The 16,313-nt window shown below is 35.7% G+C and overlaps 2 protein-coding genes and 1 pseudogene across 2 annotated transcripts; all 3 read left to right on the top strand.

The window, feature by feature from the left end:
- The first annotated feature begins 586 nt into the window (after nucleotides 1–586).
- On the top strand, nucleotides 587–2,251 carry LOC107881797 (MLP-like protein 31). Its single transcript, XM_089046075.1, has 2 exons — nucleotides 587–949; nucleotides 1,899–2,251. Exons 1-2 carry the CDS (start codon nucleotides 754–756, stop codon nucleotides 2,180–2,182), a joined length of 480 nt encoding a protein of 159 aa, XP_088902201.1. The 5' UTR covers nucleotides 587–753; the 3' UTR covers nucleotides 2,183–2,251.
- A 1,731-nt stretch (nucleotides 2,252–3,982) lies between these two features.
- LOC103341696 (MLP-like protein 31 pseudogene) lies at nucleotides 3,983–5,621 on the top strand (annotated as a pseudogene).
- Nucleotides 5,622–13,431: 7,810 nt separating this feature from the next.
- Nucleotides 13,432–15,178, top strand: LOC103341614 (MLP-like protein 31). The gene is made up of 2 exons (XM_008245160.2): nucleotides 13,432–13,731; nucleotides 14,645–15,178. The coding sequence occupies exons 1-2, from the start codon at nucleotides 13,542–13,544 to the stop codon at nucleotides 14,923–14,925; spliced, it is 471 nt and encodes a 156-aa protein (XP_008243382.1). The 5' UTR covers nucleotides 13,432–13,541; the 3' UTR covers nucleotides 14,926–15,178.
- Nucleotides 15,179–16,313: the final 1,135 nt, after the last annotated feature.

The raw sequence follows: 16,313 nt of genomic DNA, 5'->3' as shown, positions 1-16,313 counted from the left end.
TGTTGACAATATATAAATAGACTTTTTTCTATTACAATTTCCAATAGGGATCTCTCAACTAAAATAAAATAAAAACAAAAACAAAAAGTGTCGTGCGGAACACTCTAACACCTTGTTTTCGATGGACTGTACGAGTTGCCTGGAATCAAAACTTATCCAAAGTTTGCGATTTGAGCGAAGTGATGTTGCATCATAATTAAGTGCTGGGTTAGCATCGATTTCAATTTCAATCTTTAGCGGCTGGACGTGCGTGTACTTGCACTAACAGAAAGCAAAAATAAAAACAAAAACAAAAAGTTGGTATATATCTCATCGGAAAAAGGATACATCTTCACCCAAAAAGAGCTGGAAAAAGAATCCTCTTTCTGATCCACCATAAGATGAAGATAGTGGAGATAGGACATCAGTAGTTCAAGCTTGCCCTGCTGGAGGGCCCAGAAAACTGCATAATTGCTTCGCAGAACCACAAATCAGGATCAGCTGGAATATTGTCCTTAACAGAACCAACCTTTGGAATATATACATGCATCATACATCAACTTTTGAAATATATTTCAATTTATAAGCATACCGTAAATAATATTGGCTAAAGTAGTCAAGGGGATACATTATACATGTGATGTCTATAATTTCTTTCTTCTATATAAAGACCAAGAGAGAGAGAGAGTTATATATTTTCCACTAGACTCTGGCTAATTTCATACAAATTACAAAGGTACATCATACAACTCTCGATTGAACAATACATAATATATGGCTCAAATAGCAAACATAGAAGTCCAAGCCGAGATCAAAGCCAGTGCTGACAAGTTCTACGAAATCTTTCGTAGCAAGGGGTACCTTTTGCCCAAGATCTGCCCTAATATTATAAAGGATCTACAGGTGCTTAAAGGTGACGGGAGCTCTGTGGGCTCAATCAAGCAATGGACGTACGTTGCTGCAGGTAATAAATATATTGATTAATACTCTATGATATGAGTTAATATATGCATATATGTCAAATTCAGAGAGACGGGCGGCCCATTATTAACCAACATCAATACATACTTAACCACCTACAGTAAGTGTGAGGTTTTATCACAAAAGGCCTCGGTATTATTAGTAGTAGAACCATTCATTATATTTTGTATTTTATTTAGTCAAGTTTCCGATGTGGGACTCATATTCTTCAACACGCGGACCACCATAGTGGACCACGTGCCAAGTTCACATCGGGTCAATCATTCAACACGTGAGCACCACGTATTGGGTAAAGGTATGTAAACATTCAGCCAACGTGAACACCACATATTGAGTAAGGATAGAGGCCCAATTCATGCCCGGTCAATCAAGCTCGATACCATGTCAAATTAGAGGCGCACTATTAACACGAATATTGTTCCCAACTTAACCACCTACAAAGTCCAGTAGGTGTGAGGTTTTATCACAAAAGGCATCGGTATTATTAGTAGTAGAACCATTCATTATATTTTGTATTTTATTTAGTCAAGTTTCCGATGTAGGACTCATATTCTTCAACATAATATACTGAAGAGATAAAATAATACAAATTTATAAATAAACCCAATCCTAGACATGTATTTATAAAAAAAAACTCAAACATTATTTAAATATAGAAACACACCCAAAATCAACCCCAAAATCAACAATTGTATATTTTTTGAGTGTGTTTATAAATGGAATTTTGAGTGTGTGTAATGATGAGTTTTGGGTGTGTTTATAAAGTGTTTTGGGTGTTTGATTTTTTTATAATTTCAACCCCTATTTTGGGTGTTTTAGTGAAACTCCCATAAAATAATCATTATAACTATCAATTTCATAGCTAGACTATTATTTATCATAAACCTAACCTCCACTCCACCTTAATTAATTGGTTGTCTAAAACCATGATAGGCAATTTTTTGAGGTTTCGAAAGAGACAGTTGAATCCATAGATGAGAAAAACAAATCAATTGCTTTCCGAACGGTGGAAGGAGAGATCACGAAATACTACAAGAGTTTCAAGGCGACAATTCAAGTTACACCAAGGGGTGATGGATGCAGCCGCAGCAGCAGCTCATCAGTGAAATGGAACATAGAATACGAGAAGCAGAATGAGGCTGTTCCGGCTCCTAATAAGTATCTAGACTTTGTGGTCATTCTCACTAACAATGTTGATGCCTACCTTCTCAATAATGCGTAACAGTTGCTAGTACAATATTACCCACAGCTAATACTATTGGCATATTATTGGCTTCGTAAAGAAAAACAATATATATTCATCAGATCGGTCGATGTTAAAAAGTGTTGCAAGATGAAATTAGAAAATCAATAAAATTAAAGTAGCTCGCAAAATGAGCTTCAGATGTTGATCACGGGAAAGAAAAAAGCCACACTAGAGGAATAGGAAATCTAATCATAGACCCTTTCATTGCATGCGGAACATGTGGTTTCCAGATTTTTCGTTGTATGTGGAACATGTGGTTCCCAGATTGAATATATAAAAGCATTATGCGTAGCAGGTCAATCCTTACTATATTATAATGAAAAATGACATTTGATCGACAGCCAGTGACCCACCAGTCACCGACCCCAACTAATGATAATAATTAATTTGATAAGTACACGGCAAAAAAAAATAAGTATTATTGCTAAAACTTGCACGAAAAAGAAAAGTTTAAATGTTTAATAAACTTATCAGAAATCAGAATTATCCACCCGCCAGCAGTTTATTAATTCGTTCTGACAGTGTGACTTGATGAGCAACTGTTGATGAGTCCCGTTGAGTACGCCCGATTTCTAGGGCAGATTCCTATGAACAGTAAGTAGTAGGGTATGGTAACTTGATCATATGCATGGGAATTGCCCTAATCACAAAGCCCGTTGGTTAAAGTTAATCACTAATCACAAAGCCCTTTTGATTAAAGTTAATCACTAATCACAAAGCCCCAAAGCTCTACGCATTTTGGTTCGTAGAACTAACAAATAACAATCACTTTCCAAACATTATATATGAGATATGTCACCAATCATAACATATGCAATAAATGTTTTACCTGCTCTCTTTTTTTAATACATGCATCGCGATCTTCTAGTGGTTTTTTCTGTGTTGGTATTTTGTTTCAACTTAAAGACAAACGGTAATGTTTTAGCTTTAGACTTGATTAGAATTTAGGACAAACATTAGAATAATAATCAACTGAAGATCAATTGGAAGTTTGAAATAATGTAGTTTGTGGATGTACATAAGAATCATATTCACAATAATAAAAAATCTATAGATAGACTTCTTTTGGATGAAACAACTTTTGATTTCAGATGTCTAATCATATTTGGAATTAGTCACACATATTACCGACATGCTAAGATTAATATTTTGTCTTTATTTATTATAGTGGGGTTTGATGGATCCCACAACAACTAATACATAAATAATTGAAGTGAGATTCATGTGTTTGTTGTTGTTGTTGAGATAGAACAGAGATCCATGTGGTTTTGAAAATGGAGAACAAATAGTGAAAAATGAAAATAATGTGGCTTGTGGATTATGAGTCTCTGCATTTAGGTCCCGTGCATTAACTCACATTTCATTAAATCTAAGTCATCCAAACAATTTAACTCCTGAACGCATGACACCTCATCAAACTTTAAATCAGTAAATTTTTTTTTCTTTTCAAAATTCACTTTAATGTTGTTGAGGGTTTGTTTTAACGTGATTTCTTCTCCTTTCTCTCGTGAGCGTGTTTCATCCAACGTTCTTTTTTATTTATTTATTATTTTTTATATAATAACTTCCTCGGGTTAATGACCTAAATGGTCCCTCAACGACGCTTGAAGAAAAAAAAAAGGCACGCTATGAATAGGAATCACCTTAAAAGAAACCCTCAACGACGCTAACATAAGTTTTGGAAAGAAATAATAATAATTCTGGTTTAAAGTTTGATGAGGTGTCATGTGTTAAGGGGGGGGTTAGATTGTTTGGGTGGCTTAGATTTAACGAAATGTCGATAAATGCACAGGACCCAAATGCAGAGGCTCGAGATCCGTGACTTGTATATTCATGATATGGCTCCATCACTACTATATAAGTGTGAGTAAAAGCCTTATTTATTTCCTCATTCAATCCGGCTTGGAGCATAACATTTTTGTTTAAAGAAGAATGCTAGCAACTTTCTCTCTAATCTTCTCTTTTGGACTTTCTCCATTTACCTCATAACATGTGTCCCTCTTTTTATACTTCAAATAATGTCATTAATATATTATATAAATTGGCTTTTACTTTCCAACTCTACCCTTATTATAAAAATTAAAAAAAATTAATTTTTTTTGCACATACTCCCTCTTTCATTTCACGATCAGACTCTCTCTCTCTCTCTCTCTCTCTCTCTCTCTCACGATCAAACTCCCTCTCCCCTCTCTCTCTCCTCTAGATATGAGATATGCTCCATCTCCCTCATATCTGTCTCCTCATCTTGGATCCTTATTTTCCTCATATATCACATCTATCTTCACCTTCATCTATGCTTGCTGCTCTCACCACCATGTTCTCGGCGACTAGTGAACTAGTCAGATTTTGTCGCCAAAGATGTGCCTAATGACGGTGGGTCGCTGGTTGTTTGTAATTTGTGATTGGGTGTGGCTGGAATCTCAATCTAGGGTTTAAAAATGTATGAAATTGGACTATTTGGGGGAAATAAAATTGGGGAGGAAGTGATGAGTCGAAGAGGAACTAATTGTTGATGTAATATTGGCTCTGTTTCTTTGGATTAATTTGTATTTTTTCTGATTTTCTCACAATTTTTCATTTAATCAAATTTGTTTCAAATCCAAGTGTTAAAGCAAGCATGGAGTTTCATCATGAAAACAAAGGGTAGGAGAGAGAGTCTTATTGTGAAAAGAGAGGAGGAGGGTGTGCGCAACACATCGTTTTTATTTTTTAAGGGTTTAGGATAAGGGCAAACTTGGAAAGTATTAATGACATTGTTTTAAGTGTAAAAAGAGGGACATGTATCATGAGGTAAAAGGAAAAGGTCAAAAGAGAAGGTTAGAGAGAAGGTTGTTAGCATTCCCCTTCTTCATGCAGAGGCCACACCATTTATCCAATATCAGCTCTGATAAAATTAAAGGGTTGTGATTTACATGACGGTGATTGGGGAAAAGTCAGCTCTGTCGTCAACTGGAATTATATCCACAGTAATTAATTAGGCTTCAAATATCTACCTAATGTTGGGCTATGTATATGATTTAGTGCTTGATTAAAGTTTGAATTAACGTAGTCGTAGACTCGTAAGTTGAATAATATCTTATAATCATCGCTAATTAAACATGCTTAATCTTCAATTACTAATTACATGGTGAAATTATTGGCAGATGGGAAAGCTAAGGTTGCTAAGGTGGTATTTGAAGCCATAGACGATGAATAGAACTCAATCACTCTGAGAGTTGTAGAAGGAGATCTTCTGGAGCATTACAAGAGCTTCAAGATCACAATTCAAGCAACTCCAAAAGGGGAGGGCAGCATGGTGCATTGGACTTTTGAATATGAAAAGGTGCATGGCGATGTCACAGACCACACATACGCTGACCTCCAAGCAGCAGTTGATCTCACAACAGATATTGTTGGCGTGACTTGTGGATATTGACTTACTTTCCTTACACACCAAGAATTCCTATTATAATTATAATTGATTTACTTTAATTCTTGATTCCCTATTGTAAATAGATTTAGGAATTTATTATTTACTTGCCCATTCAGGTTTCGTTGTATTATAAATATGACCTCTACAAGGAGAAGAATACATAGAAAATTCTCACAAACAAATATTCTCTCATAGTTTTCATATTTTAGCATGGTATCAGAGCGGCGATCTTGGAATTTCGGACTCTAGTTTCAAACCCCCGCCGCCGCTATAGGGGTTGATGATTTTTTCAACCCTCATGGAGGTAGCACCACCGACTCCTTCTCTCCTTCTCAACCAACCATAGCCAAGTTGAGTGCCCAAATGGCTCAGCTCCTACAGATGCAGACTTTGGCCCCGAATTTGATCCTGAATCAAGATCCTATTTCCCCGACCTGAACTATGACGACAACGACCCGACTCCGACTCGAAGATGACCCCGACCCGACTCGATGAAGACCACAACTCTGAATATGTCTATGATTCAGACCTCGATCCCGATTTCGACTCGACTCAGCCCCGACTCAAGCTCGCTCCTCGATCCCGATCCGAATTCCTACTCTACATGTATCTTATGCATCTTCCGCTGCACAGATTATGACTTTTCGACTAACGACACCGACATATGGACTAGATTGTGCATATTGTGGTGATCCGAGACACACTCGTGAGACTTGTTTTAAATTGCATGGCTATCCCGATTAGTGGGCTACTCTTAAAGATCGAGGACAATGCAATATGACCAGTAATGGTACTGGTTATGGATTCCATACTTCCGATAAGATTAATTCTAGGAGTTGGATAATTGATTCTGGTGCAACTGATCATATGACGTTTGATCCTGATGATTTTCTGAATACTACACAACCTCAATGAACCTGTATTGCAAATGCCAATGGCGTTACTTATCCCCGAGTGACAGCAGGCCGTGTTGCACTATCATCCTCTCTCACACTGTCTAATACTTGTTCCATCTTTATCCACTAAATTGTTGTCTGTTAGTCAGCTTACTGAACAATTGAATTGTTGTGTACTCATTTACCCGAGTTTTTGTTTGCTTCAGGATATTCACACTAAGGAGATTCTTGGTCGTGGTACTAAGAGAATGGGGCTATATTATGTCGATGACTTCAGTCCTAGCATGACAAATAGTGTGACGCATCCCTTTGATAGCAAATAAAAGCAAATCTGGTTGTGACACCGTCAATTGGGACATCCGTCTTTTAGTTATATGAAGCATCTTATACCAGATTTATTCTCAGGTTTCAAGGATTCCAACTTTACATGTGATACTTGTATTTTGGCCAAGAGTCACCGTGTGCCCTACCTGTTGAGTACGAACAAATGTACTACTCCATTTACATTAATTCACTCTAATGTCTGGGGACCTTCACCTATCACTGCTCCTTTTGGTATTCAATGATTTGTCACATTCATATATGATTGTACACGGATGACATGACTTTATTTGCTGAAGAATAAAAATGAAGTGTTTTCCCGTTTTCAGTTCTTTCACAAACAGATAAAAACTCAGTTTAATGCTCAAATCCAGATTCTTCGCTCCGACAATGGTGGAGAATTTGTTAATCATGACTTTCAGACTTACTTCCAATAACATGGAATTATCCATGAGACGACTTATCCTCAGACACCGCAACAAAATGGAGTTACTGAACGAAAAAATCGACATCTTCTTGAAACCGCCCGAGCACTTCTGATTGGCGCTCATGTTCCTCGCCATCACTGGGATGATGCTATTGTCACTGCAGTTCACCTAATCAATGCATGCCTTCGGTGTATTGACCTTTAAAACTCCCTTACAGGTGCTTGCGCAACACAGACCTCTACCCTATGTTTTGGTACTCATACCCCGAATCTTTGGATGTGTGGCTTTCGTTTATCTCCACAAAAATTAACGTAGCAAACTTGATCCAGAGCGCTTAAACCGTTGTGTGGTTTTGTGAGTTATGTCACTCATCGGAAAGGCTACCGTTGTTATCACCCTCCTACCGACGTACCTATGTTACTTTGGATGTGATCTTTACTGAATCTCGAGCTGTTCTTCCATGACCCATCATCCAATTCTACGCTTCATGAGGGAGATACAGTGAAGAGCATTGGAGCAACTTGGAAACGAAGAAATTCTCCTATGTACGAAATGATTGATCATCCCGAGTCTGGAGCACAAGATTATTCTCTGCCGAAAAGCGACCAATCGCCCATTCATAGCGATCAATTACCTGACCCACCTAATCCATACGAAGATATTTCTTATCCGAGTCTCACACCTACAGACAATACATAACAACAAGATGAAGACCCTTCTCTAACTCAACAGTATCAACAGACCAATCTCCTGAGAATATCCTTGAGGTAACTACTCCTACTAGACTTGTGCATTTAAAGGATAAAACTATTAGATATCAATTACCTTTCAGGCAAAATCGTGGGAAGCCACAAAACCGCTATTCACCTGATATTGGCAAGACATCCAAGTATCCAATTGCAAATCATGTATCTACTGAGAAGCTGTCCGAACCACTCAAGGCTTTTGTGCATCAGTTGTCTGCTATCCATATTCCAACCAAGGTATTTGAAGCATTGAAAGATCCTAAGTGGGTCTAAGCTATAAAAGAGGAGATGAAAGCTCTTGAGAAAAATCAGACTTGGACATTGGAGACTATACCACGAAAAAAAAGACTATCGGATGTAGATAGGTGTTTACTATAAAACACAATGCAGATGGATCTATCGAGCGATACAAGGCAATACTTATGGCAAAAAGGTACACACAGACCTATGGTATAGACTATGAAGAAACCTTTGCTCTTAGTTGCAAAGTTAAACACCGTCAAAGTCTTATTGTCCCTTGCAGCTAATTTGGATTGGCCACTATACCAGTTTGATGTAAAGAATGCTTTTCTACATGGCGAATTTACGGAGGAGGTGTACATGGACATTCCTCCTGGTTATAATACTACTCATGAGACCGAACAGCGGTTTGGAGGCTACGCAAAAGCATTGTATGAGTTGAAACAGTCACCACGTGCGTGGTTTGGACGGTTCACCATGGCAATGAAGAACAATGGTTTCAAACAGTGCAACTCATATCATACTCTGTTCTTGAAACATTGGAAAGGGAAGGTAACAACATTAATAATTTATGTTGATGATATGATTATTACTGGGAATGATAAACAGGAAATATCACAGCTACAAGACTATTTGGCTACAGAGTTTGAGATGAATGATTTAGGTGGACTTAAGTATTTCTTGGGAATTGAGGTGGCTCGATCGCAGCAAGGCATGTTTCTCTCTCAAAGGAAATATGTCTTGGACTTGTTAACAGACACATGAATGCTAGATTGCAAACCTGCGGACACTCCTATTGTTCAGAATCATTATCTTGGAGAATATCCGGATTATGTTCCAACTAACAAAGAAAGATACCAAAGGTTAGTGGGAAGATTGATCTATTTGTCACATACTCGACCAAACATTGCTTATACAATGAGCGTTGTCACTCAATTTATGCACTCTTTAAGTGAAGACCACATGAATGCAGTTCTTCGGATACTTAGATATTTGAAGTCTGCACCTGGAAAAGGACTTATGTTCTCAAAGCATGGTCATCTAAATATTGATGGTTATTCATATGTAGATTGGGCAGGTAATGTTACAGATAGAAAATCCACATCGGGTTACTTCACATTCGTGGGAGGTAATTTGGTGACATGGAGGAGCAAGAAAGCAGAATGTAGTAGTTTTATCCAAAGGCCACGAAGCCGAGTTCTGAGACATGACTAAAGGGATTTGTGAACTTCTTTGGTTAAGAAAGTTGCTTACTGAACTTGGGTATAAACCTACATCTACAATGAATCTCTTTTGTGACAACAAGGCTGTTATAGCTATTGCACGTAATCCGGTTCAGCATGATCGTACTAAACATGTTGAGGTGGATCGACACTTCATCAAACAGAAGCTTGAGGCTAAAGTGTTTCAGTTTCCTTTTGTGAAATCCGAGGATCAATTGCGATATTTTGACAAAGGCGATTTCCAGTAAAGCATTCCACAATTCACTGGATCAATTGGGCATTGGCGACATCTATGCACCAACGTGAGGGGGAGTGTTGGCGTGACTTGTGGATATTGACTTACTTTTTTTACACACCAAAAATTCCTATTATAATTATAATTGATTTACTTTAATTCTTGATTTCCTATTGTAAATAAATTTAGGAATTTATTATTTACTTGCCATTCAGTTTCGTTGTATTATAAATATAACCTCCTACAAGGAGAAGAATACATAGAAAATTCCCACAAACAAATATTCTCTCATAGTTTTCATATTTTAGCAAGATATTGGTGCTCACCTCACTACTACATAAAAGGCCAAAGACGACGGGAATTCACCGTCGTGTATTCGGTTTTCAAACCGTCGTGAAATCGACTGCTGTCTATTTAGGTTTCAAACTACGACGGCTTTTCACCGTCGTTGTTTATCTATAAAGACAACGGTTTTTAAAGAAAATCGTCGTTGTTTAGAGGTAAAGATCATTAATTATAGGAGGAAAGACGACTGTTTTTAATAAAACCGTCGTGTATTGTACACAATAAAGATGACGATTTTTTTATAAAAACCGTCGTGGATTGTTTATAAAGACATAATCTTTACATACGATAGACGACGGTTTTTATAAAAAGCGTCATCTTTACATATAATAGATGACTTTTTTATAAAAACGTCATCTTTACATACAATAGACGACCGGTTTTTATAAAAAAAGCGTCATCTTTACATACAATAGACGACCTTTTTTTTTTTATAAAAAGCGTCACCTTTACATATAATAGACAACTTTTTTTATAAAAAGCGTCATCTTTACATACAATAGAAGACATGTTTTTTATAAAAAGCGTCATCTTTACATACAATAGACGACGATTTATAAAAAGAGTTATCTTTACATACAATAGACGAAGGTTTTTATAAAAAGCGTCATCTTTACATACTATAGACGATGGTTTTTATAAAAAGCGTCATCTTTACATATAATAGACGACGGTTTGTATAAAAATCGTCATCTTTACATATAATAGACGACAGTTTTTTATTTGCGTGCATCGTTATAAAAAATAATTCAACAGTACCTCCGGTTTTTAGTTGTTTAAGTCACTTATTCACAACGGTTTTTTGTTACCGTCGTCTTTTTAAATACAACAACGGTTTTTTCTTCTACCGTCGTCTTTTTCACTTTTTGTAGTAGTGCCTTACTGCCTAAGATTGCATAAAACGCCTAAGGCTCCCAATCTATGTGTTGCTGGCTATTACTCTATCTAAAATGCGCACGTATAAATAAGTGATTTGGAGCCATCATCATATTGCGATTCGTGTTTCCTATGAATCATATGTTTGTATGTTATAATTGGGGTTATGCCCTAATTACTGGCTTTTATATATATGTACGTCCTCCTATCAAATTATTATTATTAATAAATGAATGATATGTGTGTATTGCTAAAATTAAATTTTGGTTACCTGTATACATATTTTCTAGGTTTGTAAGACTGTAACCCCATCCCCTCATCATCGATGCAAACTTGCAGTCACAAACCCTATTTGTAATTGCATGGCGGTTCCATTTGTCAGAGTAAATCCCAAACAGAGAGACCTTTGAGAGAATTTTTGTATGGTATTGGTTGGAGTGTTACAAATTAAGGAGTTACAGTATTTTATATAGCAGATAAAAGCTAGGCTTAACTAACCCTCTATAACAAGCTAATCTAAACTAATCTTATCTTTTTAATCTTACACCATTGATGGGAAAGTACTACTATATGCAAAGACATATCATTTAATTTCATGCATGATATACATGTCCTGTGATCAACTAGACCAAGACAATGGAATTAATGAGATGCCTCCTCCACAAGGTACCATGAATTAAATGTTGATGGTTCAAGATCTGTCTCTGGTTATGCTCTTGGCGACGGAGATCTCGTTAGAAATTGGCAGGGCGATTGGGTTGTTGGTTTTTTCTGCAAATCTTGGATCACAAATATTCGTCACAATAGCTCGCACGTTTTCGCGATGAAACATATACAGTTGTTGGTAAAGAATACCTATGACGACAGCTGTTTGTTTCGTCGGCACAAATACAACATTAGACGAGGGAGTTTTTTCCGGGTTAGTTAACTTTGGCCGACAAAATAAAGTCCTCACAAGTAATTCGCTATCACTGCTACGAAGTGGTTTATCAATAATCTCGTCATGGGCTCTGCAAATCATTGAATAAATTCAACAATGACATAGTTTACTTACACAAATCAGTTAATAAATTAACTTCTTCCTACATGATCAATAAGACATACTCAAAGACTTTTCATTAAACCCAAAAAAAAAATATAACCAACTTACATTTCAATCAATTGCAGTATTTCTATGTACAACCATTTTGCAGCTTAGTGCATAACTTAAAAAACAAGAACCATAAAAAGAAAAAAAAAAACTTTAATTGTTAAAATCTTGAATTGTTACAGAGTTTATCTTCATATCAACCAGAAGAATTAAAAAAAAAACTAGATTGTGCTTCTAGGAGTGTTCTCTCAATTTTGCAGGATGTTGAGGCTGGAAGCTCTCCAGGTATAGTAAACTATAAAAGATAAAAATGAAAAAGATTTAATTACTGATCATCAAAACAACAGTCAAATATAGTATATATCATCAGAACGAAAGACTGATGATCTTATTATGTTCAAAAAAATTCCAACGTTGATGAAAGTATAATAATAGAACCTGCTCGAAGATAGATACATGTGTTTCTTGCAGATTGGCAATCAAAAGATCGTGATGTTATTCGACAATATCTCCGAAAGTTATAGAAAATCTTCATAATTGTAATTTTATATTGCAGGTAGTATTATCTTATATTATCTAAACAAACGAAAAAACAAGGTAAGTCTAATCCCCGTCTACAACAGAAATGACGTTTAGATTATCGTTTGTATTTAATAAAATAAAATAAAAAATTAAGCAATGTTTAATTTTAGGCCAGTGAAAAAAGGGCATTTACTCTCCGAGTCTAGTTAATTATAATTTGTTTCATCTTTGAATTAATTGAACTGATCAGATACGCCACCACCAGGCTGTTCTCTGACCTTGTATTAAAATTCTGCGCCCAATAATGTAATTTAATATCCGAACTTCCTCATGTACTGTTCTCATCAGTACTGGGATACTGGATAGGACACCTCATGCATGGCTACTGCCAGGGACACCTTCTTATAATGTTCTCATCAATTACTGACAATTGCGTTTTAGTTGGGTCTACTCTATTTATCAAATTCAATATTCAAGCGGATTTGGAGAGTTGTTTGTCTGTCACGATTGTTGTCTCCCCACTCGAATTATATTATCTCAGCCTTCAAATATATTATAGTACCCAGGATGTGATTAATCAGCTCACCAATTATATCTAAAATATTTGGAAAATTATTTAAAATTGAAAATATTTTTGCTCGCCACTCTTAATTGGGGAAGTAGTCACTACGTTAATAGTCTGTCAATGAATATAATTTTTCAAATTTGTGTAAATATGTAGATTAAATCACACTTATACAAGAAAGATGGTTTCTTTAAAGTTCGTATTGTATAATGGGACTCCCAAAAAAAAACATAAATTAATGTAAGCGAGATATGTGTGTTTTGAACAAATACTTTTAAAAGGGATATAACAATTGGCCGCTGCTATCATGCGCTCACCCTCTCTTCTATTTAAGTGCTAGGACCTAAGTAGTTTTTTTCAACATCAATTTGCAGTCTAGCAACAAGTACACTCCATCCTCCTATCCTATTATTTACGTTAACTTCATTTTGTGAAAATGTCTAGCAATCATGGTAAGGTAGAGACTGATGTTGAAATCAAGGCTCCTGCTACCAAGTTCCATGAAGTTTTCACACACAGACCGCACCACATATCCAATGTCAGCTCTAACAACATTCAGGGTTGTGATTTACATGAAGGTGAATGGGGAACCGTCGGCTCTGTGGTCTACTGGAATTATTTCCATGGTAAGTAAAGCCTCCCTATAGCTTCAGTTAACATCAGTTATATTATATATTATGTTCATGTCGTTTGATGTTAATTTCTTTCTTCAACAAAACTGGTTGATTGTTTCTTTTCTTTTTCTTTGGTGAAAAAATTTATAGAAAAATTGATATAGATCCAAATTCGTATTGAGTAGTTGGGTTTAATCCTCGGATTTGGTAATTTTGATCCAAGTCCTTTGATTTTTGTGCCACATAGAATTACATTCTTTTTTTAAATATTTTTTATGTAATCTTTTTATTATTTATTTTTAAAATTATTTTTTATTCTCATGTTGCCCGCTTATGACTTGAATCGGGTAATAATTATTAATGTCATATTGCCTATATATGTTTTTTCATATTTTCGACAATGTGTATAGTAGTATTTTATGCACCTTTTTTTTAATAGGTAACATACAATTTTATTTTGTCTATTTTTGTATCTGACTTATAGGTAGTCTTCTATTTTATGTTCATAACTTATAGGTAACATGATTTATCACTAAGTATTTTTCATTGCAAATAATAACAGTATTTACCCGTATATTAGGTACATAATTTAATGTGTGGTATGCTTGTCTGATCGATTGGTATAATTTGTGGGTCTTTGCTTTTTATTGATTCAATTTTATTTTATCCATATATTAAGAATATTATCAAGGAAAAAATTCAAATTTTAAATTATGGAATTCAATTACAAGGAAATGATGCATTAAATTTAGATTTTTTAATGTGTTTTCCTTATTTACCTCAAAGGGTAAAATCGACACAACAAAAAAAGTAATAAATGTTAAAGGACCTACATCTAAAACAAAGCGTGAGACTAAACTCAATGACAGCTAATTGTTTTTTACCTAGATCTAAGAAGTCCAAAAATTTATTAATTGTTACGCAGATGGGAAAGCTAAAGTTGCCAAGGAGTTGATTGAAGCCATAGACGCTGAAAAGAATCTGATCACTTTCAAAGTGATTGAAGGAGATCTGCTGGAGCATTACAAGAGCTTCAAGATCACCATTCACGCCACTCCAAAAGCTCATGGTCAAGGCAGCATCGTTCATTGGACTATGGAGTATGAGAAGCATCATGGTGATATTGAGGACCCACATACCTTGCTCCAGTTTGCAGTGGATGTGTCCAAAGATGTCGACGCTCATCTTACAAGTGCCCAGGCATAATTAATTATAATCAAAGGCTTGATTGAGGCGGGCTTATAGGATCATCTGTGATTCTGTGCGCTTCCTATATATCTACCATCCGTTTGCTTTCTCGCTTGCAGAAATAAACGCCTTCTAATCAATGTTTATATCTTAAGTCTGGGCAACTGGGCAACCTGAAACTTTCATTTACTTGTGTTTGCCGTCCTTATCTTATATGATATGGGCTATGTATTTTTATTAATTCCAAGTTGGGGCTTCCTCAATTGATCTAGCGACTCAAGTTCAAAATTTTCCTTCTCTTGTTAATTTAAAAATAAATATATGTAACGTCTCTCATCCACTAATCATGGCGAGACATATATATTGCACCAATACGGATAGACATACATAGTGATGTCGATATGATACAATATAATACACCATTATTCGGCAAATTTCCAAAAACTAGAATAGGACCGATACGGAAATTAAAATAATATAATAGAAAAATTGATATTTCATCCATAACATATATATATATATATAATATATATATATATATACATAAAACAATTAGTAGGCTACTAGGCAACTATTTCCAAAATAATAATCCATTTCACCCAACTTCACAAATATTTACCCATATACAAAATTAACCACGCAATAGCTTATTAAAGAATATACAGTCATCCCCACCGATATTACGAGAAATTATAGAATAGTAAGATTTAATTTAACTAGATATATTATTCCCATTCAAAATTTGCCATGTGTCATATTTAAAAGAAAATTAAAACTATTTATACAACTGGAGTTTGACTTCCAATTTTACCCTTTGGAATAAAATAAAAAATGAAGAAAATAAAAAATAAAAATTCAACTGGGAATCCTCCTCCACCCCCAATCTCCGTTTATTTCTCCCTTTTCCTTTTCAGCTTCCTCTGCTTTTCTACAATGAAGCTGATCCAGTTTGAGATGCAGTACCGCGAGCCTTCTGGATCTGCCGTATCCTGAAGGCATCTCTTGGGAGTGGGTGGCTCTGGACCGAAGCCTCCTCCTCTTGCCTACCATTCATAAGAAATTTTGTTACTGAGAACTCGTCAATACTCTCCATATAACATTTAGGAATGCACGCATGCGCAGACAAATTAAGACAGCTTGATTTGTGCTTAGCATAACTCATTAGAAGCGGTACTCATAAAATAATGATTTCAATTAGAGGTCTCTGTGGCTCATGCAAATACTATGACCTTCCTAACAAATTCACAAAACTAATGCCTAAGTGCATACACAGCCACAGCTACTACGATTTAGTAATGTCAAATCCATGAAACCAGGACACTTGGGAGAGAGAGATGGAGGGTAGACTGTATAAAAGGAAGATGGATTCAATGATACTGTCGAGAAAAAAAAAAAAACAAAAAGAA

The sequence above is a fragment of the Prunus mume genome, linkage group LG2 (assembly GCF_029339155.1).
Source record: "Prunus mume cultivar Tortuosa linkage group LG2, ASM2933915v1, whole genome shotgun sequence".
In the NCBI taxonomy this organism is placed as follows: domain Eukaryota; kingdom Viridiplantae; phylum Streptophyta; class Magnoliopsida; order Rosales; family Rosaceae; genus Prunus; species Prunus mume.
Note: the sequence above shows the minus strand (reverse complement) of the source record. Positions and strands in the feature narration are given on the sequence as shown.